The following is an 18,679-nucleotide window of genomic DNA, read 5'->3' on the forward strand; positions in this document are numbered from 1 at the left end:
ACTTCCCTCAGTGCGCATGCCCGCGAGCGGCAGGTGCGCGGCCCCGCCCGGCTGCGCAGGCGCGGTGACGGCTCGGCGGCGCGGCCCCGCCTCCCCCGCGGCTGGCAGGTGCGGGCGGCCGCCAGGCCCCGCCCCGGCCCCGCTGTGAGGGCGGCGGGAGGCGGCGGGCGGACGGCGCCGGGGGCGGGCGGCTTCGGGCCTCGCTCCCCGCCTCGATCCCTCCCTTGGCGCCTCGCTCCTTTCCCCAGAGCTCTTCGGAGGGCCCCCGGAGCTGAGTAAGGGGACGAGGCTGAGGTGCGGCCCCTCCCGGCGGCATGAACCGGCCTCACCGCGGGGCCGCGGGCAGCCGGGGCCTGGGCACGATGGAGGTGAAGAGCAAGGTGGGTGCCGCGGGGCGGGGGTGGGCTCACCTGGAGCGCCCCCGGGGCGCTGTGGGGGTGTCTGTGGTCCCCGGGGGGGGGGTAAAAGGGGTCTGAGGGTTTGGGGGGGGTGTTGGGCTCCCAGCCCTGCCCAGGAGGGGAAGGAGGTGGAGGGGGAGAAGGTGCGGGTGTCTGAGGGGAAAGAGGGGTTTTAGGCGGAAAGCCCAAACCTCTTCTTCGTCCAAACCTGGAAAGAAATATATATGTATTTATTTAACTTAATGGCTCTACATTTCTATACTCTATTGTTGTTTTTTTTGTTTATTTGTTTTTAAAGTAGAGCATATTCTTACAGCTCGCCCTGTTTGGTAGAGTAGCTACCTGGCTGCCTTCCCTTAACACAGCACTTGCCTTTAAAAACTCCTCAAGGACTTTACACTGGGAGTTACTTTATCAAGCCCGTATCTCTCTTGTGGCTTATACCAACAGTTCCTTGCTGTCAAAGCTTCGCACGGTTCTCTGAATCATCTTGCACCATTATCTCTGCATCCGTTCTTCCAATTGTTAATTTCTGTGTGCTGCTGAGCCATGGTCTTGTTGGCAAATCTTTAGAGTTCTGAAACATTTTATTCTTTGTTTTGGTTTGGATGGATAATATTTCCTCGACTTATCATTTTGCAGTTACTTGCAAACTAAAATTTACAACAGTAAAGATGTGGGATCTGAGACATCTTAATTGGTGTCAAGCTATTAAAAAATACATATAACTTGAGATTAAAAACCCGTTTCCATTGTCTGTGCTCACCTCTACAGGAATGTGTTTTCTTCTATCTGTGAATGCATCTCGTGTGTCTCTGTTTTTTCTAAACTAGTCTCCAGTCTGTTTGCTTGTGTTGTGTCCTGTCATTTCCTGCAAATCGGGTATCGCGACTGCACTGTGGGTGAAGCAGCTAGGACATGGGTGTCTTTTTTTTCTCTTTTTCCTTTTTTTTTTTTTTTTTTTTTTTTTAAGATTAATATGACAAAATGCTGAAACTTCTACTACAAAACATGTGGTTGGCTTCTCTAGCTTGCGTTGGTGGTAATGATTTTTTTTAAAGTGTTGTTAACTTAACCTTCATGTGGCCAAAGTCAAAATACACAGGAATACCTGGCAGCCACGCTTCCAAATACTAATTAAACATAGCTGTTGCTGTGGAATATGCCTTGCCTTAGCCCAGATCGCTAGGTTTGATGTTCCCCCATCATGTGCTTTGCTTGATTTAAAATGTATCTGGAGATCAGCTGAGCGATGCACCCTTTGGTATTCATAGAGAAGTGCTGAAGTTCTAATGAATAGGGACTGTCTCTTAAGTGCATATTATAAAGCAGGTTTCAAGGCATTCCTCGAACTACTTGTCGCTAATGCATTATTTAAACTCACCTTGATTTAATGTAGCATGGTAGTCATCTTCCTTCTATGAAAATACGGAATTCTGAAAAGAAAGGTTCTGTGGGAGGTGGAGGGGAGCATTACCGCCTGGCTTTGAAGGCTGTGATGCACAGCTCCTTATTTAGGTACTCCAAATCAATAATCGTGCCCTTACTGACAAAGATGTCAGCACAGCCCAACTCGTTATATGAGGAAAACTATTTTTGTAGCCTAGCTTGCTCAATTTGGGTAACTGGTCTGAGCTAGCCCTGGGAAGCCCCATACTGTATTTGTTCTGGCTAACCCTTTCTCTAATCACAGACAAGTTTTATACACCCTCTTAGAGTTTCTGGTGATGGTATGAAAGCTCCCAGATAAACTTCTGGATCCTGAGATAGAAAGTTCAGGTCCCTGTCCTGCCCTCCCCTTATGACTTGGGACAGTATTTTTTTTCAGAATGAAATCTAATACTGATAAGACAAAGATGGATACGGTAGCTCTAAGTTTTGTTCTGTCACTGTTGCTGGAGACCACTAATAGTATAGCAGCAGTAGGCTGTGTTACAGAGGACTTAGATTCCTCTCAAAGGCCAGTCTTACTTGTGTCCTTTAGTAACTTCTTAGTAAGTTGACATAGCTTGTGTTTTCCCAGATGAGTTACCACGTAACAGCAAGTATTTGTAACCAGCTCCAGCAGCAGGAAGCTTTCCTTTCTTAAATTAGTCTCTCTGAATCTTTTGTCTCCTTTAAACTTCTTACAAGTTGTTAATTTTTGCCAGTGCATCTTTTTTTCTTTAATGGCTTGGAGTGCAATATTTGATATAAACCGAAAACAATTCAGAAGGATAAAATAAACTGCCCATGAAATTGCATGGTTTTACTTTTGTGTTTATCTGCTTCCTAATAGCATCGAGCATCTGGCAAGCCCCGTTAGGAAGTAATAGCCAGATGATTTGTTTCTTGGTGTTTGCACCAACTTCATATAAAATCATGTGGAAAACTGAAATCCCAAGTTTGAAAAGCTGGTCCTTTGTCTGCCTCCTACAGTAGGACTTAACGCTTCCTTCAAGTTGAGAGTAGGTTTGTTGGCTTTTTTAACGTAATAGTATTTAAACTACATAGTTTTTCAAAGCCAAGCAAATGGAATTTGGTGCAATGCCTGGAGAGTTTCTGTAGCGTTCATACTTCAAATAGCTGAAGCAAGATTAAATAGGAACACGAGACAAATTCTTTCACCGACGTCATAACTGAGCATGCTGCCTCTGACGTGGAGGGAGGGCCTCCTGCAGGCGGCTGTTTGCTTTTTGGTAAGCACACATGAATCATTCTCCTGACTTAATGTTCCTATTATTGGAGTGTTTCTAGGAGAGGAATGCTTATAGCCTTTAACTGCACCTTTTGGAGGAAGGAGAGGTGTTGGGGCAGGGCAGGGTGCTTTGCTGTGTAGTGTTGGAGTTAGCACATTAACACCCTACTAACATCAGGGTCTTTATCTCCTTGTTTTCATTTCTTTGTATGTGTGAACTCTGAAGCTTTTATTCTCCAAAAGGCTGTAATCAAATGTGAGGTAGGGTTGGTCTGGAGGCCTGGTATTGTGCATCCTCACGTCTGCTGCGGGTAGCACATACAGGACACTGAAGCTCAGACTTCAGCCAGTATTTTGTTCTATGTGCCCTCGTGCTCTGCTTACAATTAAGCTTGAAGCATTGTTAGCATTAGTTTATTAAAAAAAAAAAAAAAAAGTATCTTACTTAGGGGAGTAAAGTTTTAGTGGAATAGGGAGCTGGGTTATTTTGGGTGTTTCTTTATTGTTGTTGTGGTTTTTTGTTGTTGTTGGATGATCATAATGACTAAATGCACATGCAACCCCTGAAAGCACAGTGCCACTGATGAAGTGTGTGGCATTGTGTATTGTCTGCATCTCATCTGTTTTAAACTTTGGATGCAGCTACATTTTAAATGGCTGTGCAATCAAGATTTGAGTCTTGTTGGCAGAGGCAAATCTTCTGAATGCTCTTAAGGGGGGTAGTGGTTGGATTCCCTCTTGATTGCTTTCCAAGCAACAGCAGAATTGCCTTAAGACCATCTCACTAAAGCTTTAGGGCACGTACATAGTTTGTACTGAAAGTCGAGAGCCGTTCTTTATATTCGTCAGGTCAAAGTGGCTTTTTATTTATGGTCTGAACAGCTAGGAATACGAACACTACTAAGCCTTGTATGCATTAACCAGAGCCACGTATCAAGCTATGCATGCCATTCTAATGTGCTCAGAAACTTCCTTGAAAACCTTCAGGTAGTCACATACCACAGAAAGTCAATCACGCTTGTTTTTGAGACACCAACAAACAGTGCTGGGTATCAGTTCCCTCCCTTACCCAGAGCATGGCTGTTTCAGAAGCACGTGAGAATCTGCTGTTATTCTTGCACTGGTTTGTCACCTTAATGCTAGCTTCCCGTGTTAGCAAATGCTTCGACACAAACAGCAGTGAAAGCAGCTTATGAGAACTTTGGAAAAAACAATGTTAATGGACCTTTGTACTCCCCTTCAAAATTATTGGTTATAGTTTTGTTTACTCTTTTTAATTACAAAACATACTTTTGCTTGAGTATATGTTGGATTTCCATGCAAATAAAGGTATATTTTGTTGTAGTTTGGAGCAGAGTTTCGACGGTTTTCTCTGGAGAGGTCCAAACCTGGGAAGTTTGAGGAGTTCTATGGATTACTGCAGCACGTGCACAAGATACCCAATGTTGATGTTCTAGTGGGATATACAGACATTCACGGAGACCTGCTGCCTATCAATAATGACGACAACTATCATAAAGCAGTTTCCACAGCCAATCCTCTACTTAGGATTTTCATTCAGAGGAAAGGTAAGCACACTTGAAGCGGGTGAATCATTTGTTTGCAGTACCGTGCTGCAGTAACAGGATGACGTGTGGAGGAAATGCCCTCTTCTACAACGCTGAATTCCATAATTATAGATCATGAAATTTATTTACAATTCTTCTCTCTTGCTTCTTCCTCAGGCAACCTATTTATGCTTTGTGCATTTTTCTTGTATTTAGTTTGGTTGGATAAAATCAAGTTAAATCTCTAGCAAATGCTTCATTCTGGTTTCATTTAATTAAATGAAAATAAACTTTCAACTCAGTATTTCTAGGGTTTTATGCTCCATATGTTGGATGTGTTTCATTTAAAATTCCAGCCTTGATCAGACATGGGAAAAGACCATTACAGCATGGAAAAGAATCTAGAAGGTCTTACTACATAAAGTATTAAGTATCAGTATAAAGACTAACTTTTAATATGCTATTCTTATCACACTTTTCTAATAAAACAACCAGAAGCTTTCAAAATGACAAATTGATTGTGCAAACTTCGCAAATGTAAATGCTGCTTAGTTTGTCAACTTGCTTTTTAAAGATAGCATGTTTTCTAGGTACAAGTTCAGTTTGTCTTTTTCAGTGTCTGCTTTCATTTTGATCTGGAGGCAGAAATCAATTTTGAAGTTGCATTTGTTCTTGTCTAGCAGAATATATCCAGTATAAGGAACTGGAGAAGGGGGTGGAATGTAGTAATGGGACTTGAAATTGTTTTACTCCAGAGAAGCCAAGAAAAATTAATCTCTGCATTTGTTGGTTTTCTACCTACTTGCATACAGGAGTGTGTGTGGATGCATGTATGTGCGTAAGTATGTATGTGAACGTGTGCACGCGCAATTCCTGTCATAACACAGTCAATGGACTTGTTCCTTAGCTATTCTGTACAGATGTGCGCTGTTTCTGGCTGTTGCTTGTTGGCAGACATATTTTCCTTAGAAAACACTAGGGCATCAGAAGCTCTTATTGACTTTCCCACTCCACAAAATGAACAAGCTCCACAACAAGCAGCCTGACAGAAAAACAATATTCAAAACCAGTGTGGCTGCTTGCCAGCTGCTGTGTTTCTGACAATGTATTTGTCTTGTTGAGTGTAGTATAGCAAGGACTATATACTTTCATCCCTGAATTGCCAAGGGGACAAACCATTTGCTTTAATAGAATGGTGATGTAGAAGAGGTCTATGATTCCATTTAATCTCTTACTGTAGCCATATGACGAAAACAGATAAGCTACTTTGTCAGACTGGGATTATTGAGGTTACATTTTAACACCATATGTTTTCAAAATTGTTACTAGCGTTAAACTCCTAATGCCAATTCATACTAGCGTAGCATCTTTAACACTTCATTCTTTGTATCTTTATTTAGAGAATGATGGATTATTTCTTACAATTCTGCAAGAAACTGAGAATAGAATTGATATAATGTACAGAACGTGAAATAAGATTAACCCACATAAGTTTATCATGACAGGAATTGATTGGCAAGAAAAGCTTTATAGAAAGTAGTAGCTGTCATCATCACCTTCCCTTTGACACAAGTCTTCTGGCTGTAGAGCTTTAGGAAATAAGGAGCCCGGTGAGTCCAGCACTTCCAGTGCTGTACTTTGTTCTGAGTTATTTGTGACCACTTTGATCACTTTTGTTGATTACATTGAGGTTTAACATCATTGTCTTGCAGAACAGGTGTCTATATGATGGAAAATGTGGAAATAATTGGTTCTGTGTTTTATTTCTGATAAGTTATGTAACTAATACTGAGCTGCCGGAGTTTGAGGTACATGTGCAGCAGTCTTACTGTTAAGGTGTGATTAATTCATCTGCATGGCTGTGGCAGTTTATTGACTATACCTCTAAATTTGAGAATCAAATACTTGAACATTTCCTATTAGTGGGGCTGCTCTGATCTGTGCTGTTCTGAAACTACAGTGATAAACAATTCAACTTTTTCTTCTTGTAAGGCTTGTTGTGGTTTTTCCTATACTATATAAAATCAGCTGAAAGGTTCCCTATGGGTTTTCTGTTGAAAAAGTGTCCTCTTTTTGTATACACAGTGAGGATAGTTGGGAATTTAAGGTCTTTGGCAAAAAGCCACTGGGGAATGTGACAGCAGTGTGGGGGAGAAAGTTTGTATTGTCTTAAGATATGAAATTTTATTACGGTATTTTACTGGTCTAGAAGAATGCATTATTTTTTGAAAGCTAGTGTAAGATATGTGCAGACTACAATAAAATCCAGGTTAAATAGTATTAGTCTGCATCCAAAGAACACTTCAACGGGTTGAAGTGAGAGCAACGGGGTGTTTTTGCAATTGTGCTATGTGACAGTTGTGGTAACACAAGTCTAACCTAGAAATTTTGTCACATCAGAGTAAGCATACTTTTGTCTAATAATCACTTCTGACTCCTAATTTAGCAAAACTGGAAAGCTGTCTGTCCTAAGTATGTGTATGCTAGTTAATGTGGTAAGAAACCTGGAGATCTTCTAATGAAAGTATTAATCCTCTCAAATTTTTCTAACCATTAGTACCTTTCTGTAAAATATTTATTTTTCAGTGTTAGGTCTAAATTAGAACTTGATATTGCACAAATTCAGAATGGCTATCTGTTTGCAGAAGGTAGTTGCCTATTGGAGTTTTATTCAGCAGTTTAAGAGATTAACAGGTACTGTTGACATCTGGAATTTAAATGTTAGACTGATGTATCATGATTAAATCCAGATGCATGGGAGTCGCTCTGTCTGTGAGAAAAATCTTACTGGAGATAAAATCATGGAGGGGAAACAGTCCCCACAGGCACTAAAGGGCAATTTGACATGGGGGATTTTGCATTATAAATAGATAAATAATACAGACAATAACTCAGACTATGTATTTCACTAATGTCCGTGAAGCTCACTTGTAAGAATAGTAAATTACAATATCAGTTCTGCACTGTACATGGGTTTATAGAGTAAAAAGTAGATTCTTGAATTAATTAATTTCTACTTATTAAAGTAGACTTCTGCTATGAGAAAGCTTTATTTTGGTGAAAAGACAAATTGGCTTTTTAGAATAGTGGGGAAGATCCCAGCTGCATCGTGTCCTTTTTCTGAGAATACTGTTTTGTTATAATGTGTCACTAGATAAGACATGATTTGTTAGATCTTATTTTACAATGGTAAACTGCATTCGTACTCCACTGTAGTAAGGATTTGGGGTTTATGCAAATGTAATTCTTGAGGGGTAACTTTACATTGCCTAGCAAGCAGATCAGAAAAACACTGTAAATATGTCTTGAACTACGTTAAATTGAAACCAGATTTGGCACTTGCTGGTTGTTTTAAATTTCATGTAGTAAGCATATACAGATTGGTGCCACCTTGAGTTTGAAGTTAACAAATAATCAATTCTATGCTATGTGGACGTTCTTCTTAACATTATCTGTAGTTAACACCTTGTCCTTTGGCTTTATGCCAAAATAGTTTGCACTGCAGCTTTAAACTGATTAGCTAGGTGCCAGAACAAAGATGCCTTTGTACTTGAGAATATTGCTTTAGAAAAGTTGTTTAGCAGTGAAGTTAAACAGTCATGCTGTTTGGATGAGATATGGAGAGATGAGTTTTCTTCATCAACCTTTTGCTATCTCCCCCCCTCCAAATTATACGATTTTAACTGTGTATCCTAAGGTTTGTACTAGTTTTGAATTCTTACACTGTTAAGACTAGTTGCGATGCAAGAACCCAAGATTCCTCTGCTTTAGTTTCTTAAATGTTTTGATGTACATAGCTCGCAATTTTGGGATGCTATTTCACTTCAGCAAAGCGTCATTTAACTTGAAGTATGTCTCAAAGCAAAAGTACCAGCTCAGTGTTAAGATTTCTGATAGTGTTTGTCCTGTAACAGCCTTTAGAAGTTCATATCTCTTCCAATACATTTCTGTTCTTAGTTTCAGAAGCACTTGAGTCTCTGATATAAGTTCTTACAGATGTACTTACATAAGATTTCTTTCAAAGCCACTCCTTTTGCTGCTACACTTCATGATTTACAAACGTGAGAGACTTGATTTGGTCAAAAATGTAGGGCCTAATCTGCTGATAGTCATGGAAAGCCACACAGGCTGATGACTTTTTTGTGTGCTCCAAAATTGTACTGGTCAGGGAAGGAAGCTGTGAAAAGCCATGTGCATGGTTCTAGAGCTAACCGTTGGGTAGAGCACAGAAACAGACTGATCATTTGCAAGAGCCAGTAAATCTTCTGGGATGCACGCAGTGTCTGTATGTTTGTGTAGCTAGCACATTCCAAACCTACCGTGTGGGCCTGGCAGCGGCAGGAGGGGGATCACGGTATGTGGCCTGCCAGGAAGCTGGAGGAGCTTTACCAGCCCTCTGCAGGAAGCTGGGAACTTCGCTACGGTACACGTTCTGTCGTAGCTGATGTATGAAACCGCCATGTACTTTGAATCTTTGACGAGAGTCTGAATGTGTGCACTTTGAATTGAAGGAGGAAAACCAGAAAGTGAACACCTTTTAGTGTTGCAATACTTGATATGGAAGAGGAGTTGTAAGAAAAGCAATACCTACAATGTTTTGATACTGTTTCCAAAGCAATGCCTATACTAAAGCTAGTAGAAACCTAGTGTTTCGCTGGTACCAGTATTAATTGGTACCTACATACTAGCGTTGCTTTTGTCAGTATTTCATGCTCTAACCCAAAATGTTCTGCATGTACATTTTTTCTTTTATTTTTTTTTTGATGAGCTTACTCTAATAAAAAATATGGCCTAAGGTCTGAACAATATGGAACTAATCAGTCAGAGCGCATCCAACTTAGTCAATGGCTTTATGGAGAACTTCCAAAAGAAATAGTTATTTGGGAGTAATGCAGCACTAGATGTCTAGAAATGTGTCGATGCAAACCAAAAAGAAGCAAAGCTTTTGAAATGAGGCAAAACGATGTGTCTTGTCCATGCAGTGTCTCTCTGGTACTTGAAATATTTTTTCACTAGTCTTGCTGAATTTGCCGCTGTTTGTGCAGCATAAAAACCAGAGCTTTAGAGCATCAGAAATCTTAGTGCTTAATCATGGACTGCACAGAAGTTTTTACATAGTTTTTGAAATCACTACAATGCATACCAGCTGCTGGTGGGGGAAGGAGAAATCATGACCTAAAAATTAACCTTTGCACTCATTAACGTTGTTACTGAATTCTGACATTCAGGTCACCATTATCTATTGTTTGTCTGATAATCTTTACCTGTATTATCACTTCCTTGCTGTACTTGTGCATTACTCTGTATTTAACACCGAAAGATCTTTAAAGCAAAACCCTTCTGTCTAATGTTATTTCACAATTGCCGTTGTTTTGTAAGCAGCTGTAGTTCCAAATAAAGTAAGGCTATTGCAACTCATTGAATTGCAAAGATCCTCACAATGTAATGACCAGATGTCTAACTTGAAACTGGTTTGATGGGTTGTCAGTAGATAAGGGCAAAGCTACTACTCATACTTCTTTCTTTGATCATAAACTTAAAGCAAAGATTAAAAGAATTGCTCCACATTGTCTGAAGAAAATCAACATATTAGTTTTCAGCTATGGAGTGCAGGATTTTTAATGGCTGATCTTCAGTCGGATATTCCAAAATGCATTTTATACAGGAAATGGGAAGTGTGCATTTGGAGAAGTGTTTTACACTTCAGACATAGTCCACCTGTTAAGTTCTTTGGTTTGGGAGTTTGTTTTTGCATGTGGTTGTTTTAACAGAGCCTCTCTTCCAACACAAAACTGACTTAACACTCAAGCATCTGAAGAATGAGTTTTAAGCTATTTCTAAAGTTCTCTTGCTTGGTGTTAGATCTGTTATTATTTTAATTTAGTCTTAAACTATACCTTTTTCTACTGAAAAATTCTGCTGAACAACAGCATTAATTCCATGCTTACCTGAGAGAGCCTCTTGGGTTCCCAACTAAACTAAAATTTATTTCTTGTATTCAGTCACCTAATTTAACGTGCTCAAGTGTAGCTGGTGCAGGTAGATTCTTCTGTTTGCTTTTCCTTTCTTACTTTTCCTTGTGAGACTCTTGATTATCTTTGTTATTACATGTGCAGATCCTAAGGCAGGGAAACAGATTTCACAGAAGCTGAGTGTGTGAAGTGGGAGAGAAGCCAACATATACTTGTATGTGTGAAGTAAGAGCATCGTGGGCTGTCTGTAGTAAATTAACGCGTGGAACAGTCTGTTAGTATTGCCTTTCTTCATTTAGCAGTTTTTACAGAAGCAGTGGTCTGGATGACAAGATGGCCAAATGTGAGGAAGAACGGAAGTAAAAATTACTATGTGAGGCATCCATGTCATCTGAAAGTAGCTGAGATATACTCAGGAGTCACTTCTAAGACTAATGTAGCAGAAACTTATTCAGAAGTTGCTCCCCTCTGTGTTAAGCAACTTCTCTTGTAAGGAAACTTACAATCTTTAAACTTTAGTTTGATACAGATGTTCAGTCTTTAGTAGATGGCTTTGCCTGTTCAGATGTGATCTGTTTCTTCAACTAAAAACTTCCATATATATATTTATATATATAAATATATAATTTAAGCCCTCTTCAGGACCTTCTTTAAACAGTTGATGAACTATTACTTTTCTGTACACACAACGAGTTTATAATCACTTTATTGGTAGGCTAACTTTAAATTGTGTTATTTTGAATTCTATGTTGTAGAATTCTAAGTCCACAGTTGTCTTAGATGAACTGCATATTTTAAAAAAGCAACTCATTTTCAGTAGCCTTGATGTCAGGGAAGGAAAGAGTATTGCAAGTTGGAATAGATTATTGCTTTGGAATTACTTTCTCTGTTCTTTTTTGGTTAAGCCATCTGAAATGAAAAGTCCAAGTACAGCTGGCACATGCACTCATATCTTCATCTTAGTATGGGGGGGGGGAAGTCTTCTGGTTTACAGACTCATGCTGTACTTCATCAACAATTGAACAGTTCTCCTGAAATTTCACACTAGGATAGCATTCCCATAGTTATTTCAATCCACAGATTAAAATGTAAAGCTATTCTTTTATTTCTGTGGCCATACCAATGGCATCATAATGTGATGTTACAAAGAAATCCTCCATTCTGAGTCCCAGGGTTAGTGCAAACTACTTCTGCTTGATTTTAATCCACTGCAGAAAAGTCTATGCAACATCACAGCAATACCAGTGTAGATCCAAAGGAATTTGGATCTGAATGCATTTCAGTTCATCGTTTTTGGAGTATACTTAAAGAAAGCTTCCTTTGGCACATAGGCATTTTGGACATCAGATTATTTCTGCAAAACCTGTTTTTTCCTGTTAAAGATATTTGACTTGCATGTGTTTTTTTTTAAAGACAGTCTAAGCCATTTGTACACTTCTGTACCAAATCGTGGCAGTATTGTTTGTTTGAAAAATCTTGCTTGAAAAGTGTTTGTGTATAAGGTCTCTTTGTTCCTGCTCCGCAGCCATTTTACCTACGTTGCACAGGGGGGCAGGGAAAGGAGCGCAGAATGGAATAAGCTTTCTGGAGTTTGAATCCAGGTCACTTGGCCAGCTTCCAGGAGCTAGGCAATAATAGGCACACTGGCTGCTTTCCCTTTTTCATTCTTTCTTTTCCAATGATCTGAAACTTGAGGAGAGAAAACTAGCAAGTGGAATTACTCTGAATAAAATTAAAGCGTTTCTAGGAATGTACTCGTTCTTTCCATTCTAACCTTTCTCGAGCAGCTAGAATATAATTCTTTGTCTCTACTACTGCTGACTTCCTTTACATTTTTTGGGTACTGTTTTTCCTTTGGTAGTAGGAAACAGAAACCATTACAAATGTTGATGAATCCCATAACATTAAAGCTCTTGTTTCAAGTATAGAGAGATGTTTCTACTATAGCAAGCCTTAAACCTTCTAGGCTGGGCATTTCATTCTGTTAACCTAAAACATGATAGCAATGCTATATGGACCATATATAAAGTGATCTAATCATCCATGTGCTATGTCTTACAGAAGATGCAGACTACAGTGCCTTTGGTACCGATACTATGACAAGGAAGAAAAATGTCTTATCAAATGTGTTACGTCCAGATAACCACAAGAAGAAACCACACATTGTCATTAGCATGCCGCAAGACTTCAGACCGGTATCTTCTATTATAGACGTAGATATCCTTCCAGAAACCCATCGCAGGGTACGGCTTTACAAGTATGGAACTGACAAACCCCTGGGATTCTATATACGAGATGGCTCTAGTGTCAGAGTAACACCCCATGGATTAGAGAAAGTTCCGGGGATTTTCATATCCAGGCTTGTCCCTGGAGGTCTGGCTCAAAGCACAGGCTTGCTGGCTGTCAATGATGAAGTACTGGAGGTGAATGGAATAGAAGTTTCAGGAAAAAGCCTTGATCAGGTTACAGACATGATGATTGCAAACAGCCGTAACTTGATCATTACAGTAAGACCAGCAAACCAGAGAAATAACGTTGTGAGGAACAGTCGGACTTCTGGCAGCTCTGGTCAGTCTACTGAATCTAGCCTTCCAAGTAGCACACCAAATATTTTAGCAAATTTCTTGCAAGGAGAAGAAGAGAGCGATGAAGAGGACATTGTTATTGAAGACAGTGGCGAGCCACAGCAGATTCCAAAAGCTGCACCTACCAGCGAAAGCATAGAATCATTGACGCAAATTGAACTCCATGAGTCAACACAAAACGGCTTCCTTCCTTCCAGTGAGATGAACTTGAATCATTCAGCAGGCAGCATTAGCATGGAATATGAAGTACAAGATCCAGATCATAAATCATTAGAAGAAGATGGAACTATAATAACGCTATGAAATTACATTGGTGTACTTTGTACTTAGCAAGGATGCCATACATGTTTTGATTTGGTTTAATATGTAATATGTTTTATACCTCTCCATCTACTGAGCACTGCAGTTAGATTAAAAGGAGAAAAAAGTAAATATGAGACATTCAAAATGATATAAGTTGACTAACTTCAGTTAATTCTGCACTTCCATGTAAATACTTCACAAAGATAACAGTTAGTTCATAACTGACTGAAATTGGATGAGGAAAATTTAAACTGAAAATGAAGGATAGTTAAGAGATGGCTGTGAGCTTTCTTTTAAAGGTACTTGATTTTTTTTTTATGTGAAATACTACTGGTTCTATAGAAGCAAACTTCCATTATTGTGTGAGGTCGATTATCTAATGTGCTGTGGTTTCATGTTCAACTGAAGTGCTGCTTACGTACGGTGGTGCTGCTTTAGCCACTTCATTCCTGTTCTGGTCTGCTGTTTTGCTGGTAGAGCTGTTTGTGTGGCTCTGCGTACGAGGAAACAAAAATAAGCAGGAGGTGGGGTGGGAAGAGATTCTTGATTGGTCAAACTCCCTGATTTGTTGAGCAACAGTGGTAGGTGACAGGGGTCAGCACCCTGACAACAGTCAGGGCTTGGAGGTGGGGGCTTCTGAAGTTGTGTCCCTTTGTAAATGAATGTGCAACCACAGGCTCATTAGTCAGGCACCTTTACTGTTCTTAATTTGCCTTTTATGGCCGTGTTAACTTACTTTTAATGACACTACGATTTTTGAACTCAAATGTGAAAGTCTTAATACTTCTGTATCTCAAAGACCTGTTCTCATTTTAGTTTGCTATATTTAAGGATATCATTGGATTTAATTGCTAATCCCAGTAAATTTTAAAGAATTCAGATGTAAACATAATGCTATGGAAATAACATACTATGTAATCTATGTTAAAATCAGACCTAGTAGAAGCTGTAAAGATTTCTACTAGCAAAAGTTTGTTGTAGTGAATCAAATGTGAAAAGTCACTTTTTTCAAACCTAAATGATTCAGAGCAGTTTAAATTGACTCAAGTTCCTGGATTAAAAAGAAAAAAAGCTTGAAGTCAGGATGAGGCTTTAATAGAACTTGAGCTGTTATTAAAACTATTTGTTCTAATGAACTTAACCATAAATACTGATCTTCCTGTGCACCGCTGATTGGGTGTTTTGAATCTTACAAAGTTGCTGTATTTAAAGCAAAATACTGATGACAAGTCCTGATACTGCAAATGTACAAGCAAGCATGCACATAATCAGCTGCAAATTTACTAGGACAATTGTAAGGAAAGGTTTCTACAATACTCTCCGCATTTGAGATCTCCCCTTTCACCACTTGGCACTGTTCCCTACCTGATCCTACGGTGGGAACATAAGTTGTTGCAGGAAAATGAGATAGGAACAAATAGGGTTGAGGAGAAGGATGCATGGAGCTTCTCAGCAGGGATCTAGCAGTCTAGGCTAGCCTCTGAGAGAGGTAGGATGCGGCCAGTTCTTGTACTGTGCTTACCAGAGCCAGTACTTCGGGTTTTTGCACGCATGTTCTGCCCTGTGGGGAGATGTAATAAGCAGGAAAGGAGGCTAATCCTGTTCTTTTTCCCCAGTCTATCTTGGGGAAACATCTACCTCTGGTAATTCTACTAACATGAGAGTAATGTTTAGGCACCTGTAAAAGGCTTCAGAGCACATCAGAGGGTAAAACTCCATTTGTTTAAGCTCTTTGTAATTATACAAACAAAATTGCTACAGGTATTAGTGATGTTTAATTTTGAATTAATAATCTCAAGTATTTAACATTGGAGTTTGAGTCTCATAGATGTCAAGGAAGGCTTTGTTAATGCCCCTTTTGATTTACGGAGAGTTGGCATAACAGGCAATGGCATGCATTGCAAGTGCAGGTTAGGGTGGTTTTGTTGGATTGATTTATGGCTTCCTTAGTATGCATTTGGAGAGGCCCTGGAATGTTTTCCCACAAGACCAAGAATTTAAGTGTTTTACTTATATTGCTAATTATTAAAATGAAGTTACTACATCCACTTAGTGTGAAATGAGAAAAATAAATGGTTCTGCAATGTGTACATCTTAAATATGCATATTTTCTGTCAGTGCTGCTCTACACTTCCTTTATTGAAGGAAGATTGTTTACTTTAAGATATCTTTTTTTTTTCCTTTATCAGAAGACTTTCCTGTATGAAATCATCAGCCAATGGTGACTTTCATTTATTACGCTAGTTTGCACTTCTGTGCCTTTTGTTTACTTGAATGTATTGTGAATTATCGAAGGAATAAAGGCACGTGGATGAGAAGAGAATGAGGTCCACAGATACAGAAGATGAACTGGTAGTGCACTTACTTCAGATGTAATGGTTTCATTTGGTGGAAATACATTCTGGGTCTGCTGTGGTACTTCAGTATTTTGCAGCTTAGGTGCAAGGTGAGCTTACACAGGAGGGTTGAGTCTGAGACTGCTAATGTTACAAGGCAATTCATTGCTCAAGTACAAACACCCAAAGTGAGTGTGCTACCAAACTCTTGTGTTACCTAATTTGTGCTTTTAACAGATGCATGAATATTTTGGATATATATGCCAGTATTAAGGACTTGTAGAAACTTAACTAGGGTCCCACTATAAATTGCATGAGGATTCACCTCTTAGGACCTTTCCTGCAAACTGATTGATCTCTAAATACATGCAATGATATTTTTTAACAAATAATGTTCTGTTTTACAGAAATTCGATAACATATATAGTAAAACTAAGCATTTGGGACTTGATTAAAAAATAAAAATTAAACCTTAAAAATGTTTTTCTAGTGTATTTAGTTACAATGACAGACTGCACAGCATATAATCACTTAATGCTGCAGTGACCATGAAACTTCTAAAGTTCTTCCATATCTTACTAATGCATATACTATGATGAAATACTTTTAAATTGTTACTTCAGGATGATCAATGGTTGATTATGAATGGCTAAATTTTATATATAAATGGTACTGGGGCTCAGTATAGGGTTTTGAAAATATGCTGATATCGTTAGCCTTTCATTCACTACCTCCTATATTTTTAACATCTTTACAATTTTCTCCTTGGAAGAAAATGCTTAAAGGCTTGACTGTTTTTATACAAATTTTTATCTTTAGCTATAAAAAAAAAAAAAAATCCAGAAGTGATAGTGCGGTTGCTATGCATGATTGACAATATTAAGCTGCTATTAATGTTAATCTTTGTGTATTACGTATCATATATATGTAAATTGTATTTTCAATCCAGATTTTATAAATTAATTTATAAATATCCAAATTATTTCAAAAATGGAGTGGAAAACTAAAATTCCTCTGAGTAGTGTTATATGTCGTGTACATGCATGGGGGAAGTTGTTCCTTTCTTGCGACTGGGAGGTTTAAGTGCACCTTAATAGGAAAGAGTAAATTCTTCATAGAATTAAGATGCATTTACTTTGAAGTTCTGCTAAGGTACTGGATAAGTCAAGCCTAACTGTGAATCATATGTTTTTCCACAGCTGAATTAAATTTAGGACAATGTTCTCACAAGCTGTCTTTAACATGTGTATTTTTGTGAATATTATGTATTTTCTAATTAAATTTTCCTTGCAATGTGATTTTTACATGAATGAACTTGTTTAAAATGTCAAATATCAGTATTTTTCTTACAACTTCGATGTATAATGTACATTGGTATCTCACTGAATGAAGATTGATTTTACAAAATCAAGCTAGCTGTAGTAGTTGTATATTAGTCTTATATTTTTACAGACTGGAATAATAAACAGATATAGAAATGAAATATTTTTTTCTCAATTACTCTTAGGTAAAAATGAGGAAGAATGCATCCCTTGCTTATTCTGAAGTGTGAATCTAGTTGGGCTTAAGTTTTCTCTTGGGCAGCTAAGTGGGTTCTGTTTTCATAGTAGTCTTAAATGTTTGCTTCCTCTGCTCCTTCCTCCCTTCCTCTGAAACAAATCTTTACACGTGGAAAGGATGCAAGAGTTCAAGAAACTTGTCCCTCAGTCCTGTTGTCTGACCTGTGATGTGCTCATTCCTACAGTAGCTGCAAATAATTGATCTTGCATTGTATCACTTGTCTGACGACTGCTTGCGGTAAAGTTTAGGACATGAAACTAGAAGAAGGTTCTTCATCCTCCTTCACCATTTGCTGCTGGCAATTTGGAGACTTTCACTGTTACTGTAAGTATGTTATAACTCTTGCAGTTTTTTAATTTGTACTCGATCCACTTACAAATATTTTGTCCCATATCTAATGCATTGGCAGCCCTTGTAAACATTTACCTAGCAACAAAACACTTCAGTTTCTTTAGCTCTTTTGTGTAAAGCTTTTGTGCCTGCTGGTCTCAGGCCCAACCATATGACTTCTATCCTGTACCTTCCTTTATACGTGCATGACTGTAGCTTCAGTTGTATGAAGAGTACTGTACAAACTTGCCTATGAGGTAGCCATGGGAGGTGACAAAGTCTGCAAACAGTACTACTGTATCTTAATAGTGATATGCAGCTGAAAGAATCCAGTTACTTTATCATGCATTTGATTTTGAATGCCTTTTGTCTGGATTTCCTTGTGCAGAACCTGACAGCTCACCCCTTTCTTAAAGGAATGCTGAAGTTAGCAGGATGTTCTTGAAACAGTGTCAGATTTAAAAATTCATCCTGTGTGAAAATTCTGGTGTGGTAGCAATTATCTGCATTTTAGGATTTTCTTTCTGTGTGACAGAAGTGGGTAGTAGGGGACTGGTCAGCCTGAAAAATATATAATTCAAAAGGCAGTAAACCTGTGTGTAAATAGTTTTGTATGAGGAAATAAAATACCATCAGTTAGATTGAAAAAGTGCAATGAAATACAATTTCCACATCTTAGTAACTTTGAGTTACTTGATTAATAGTGAATTTTTTCTCCCTAGAGGTCAAAAATATATTGAGACTATATGAAACAATTTCATATAAGGTATGGTTTCACAGAATATGTCTGGTGTTGACTTAAGCTCTCTGCAAATGTACTTGCTACGATGCTCTTTGGCCTGCTTGAAACTGATGCTAAATGCAGGTACTACTTTTACAGAGGTAGGAAGTGCTCTTTCCAGCAAGGGTACGGATTCTATGGCTAGGCCATTAATACCCATTAATGCTTCTGTGCCATCCAGCAAGCTTCC

General features: G+C 38.8%; 1 protein-coding gene across 1 annotated transcript; it reads left to right on the forward strand.

Annotated features, from left to right (window-relative positions):
* The first annotated feature begins 251 nt into the window (after positions 1-251).
* On the forward strand, positions 252-17,099 carry PARD6B (par-6 family cell polarity regulator beta). Its single transcript, XM_032198666.1, has 3 exons — positions 252-380; positions 4,421-4,643; positions 12,656-17,099. The coding sequence occupies exons 1-3, from the start codon at positions 315-317 to the stop codon at positions 13,480-13,482; spliced, it is 1,116 nt and encodes a 371-aa protein (XP_032054557.1). The 5' UTR covers positions 252-314; the 3' UTR covers positions 13,483-17,099.
* The last annotated feature ends 1,580 nt before the right edge of the window (positions 17,100-18,679 follow it).

Source organism: Aythya fuligula, chromosome 16 (assembly GCF_009819795.1).
Source record: "Aythya fuligula isolate bAytFul2 chromosome 16, bAytFul2.pri, whole genome shotgun sequence".
NCBI classification, from domain to species: domain Eukaryota; kingdom Metazoa; phylum Chordata; class Aves; order Anseriformes; family Anatidae; genus Aythya; species Aythya fuligula.

Coding starts and splice junctions, on each gene's coding strand:
- PARD6B (XM_032198666.1), top strand. CDS start 315: ATGAACCGGCCTCACCGCGGGGCCGCGGGCAGCCGGGGCCTGGGCACG. Junction 381..4,420: donor CGATGGAGGTGAAGAGCAAG/GTGGGTGCCGCG, acceptor ATTTTGTTGTAG/TTTGGAGCAGAGTTTCGACG. Junction 4,644..12,655: donor GATTTTCATTCAGAGGAAAG/GTAAGCACACTT, acceptor TATGTCTTACAG/AAGATGCAGACTACAGTGCC.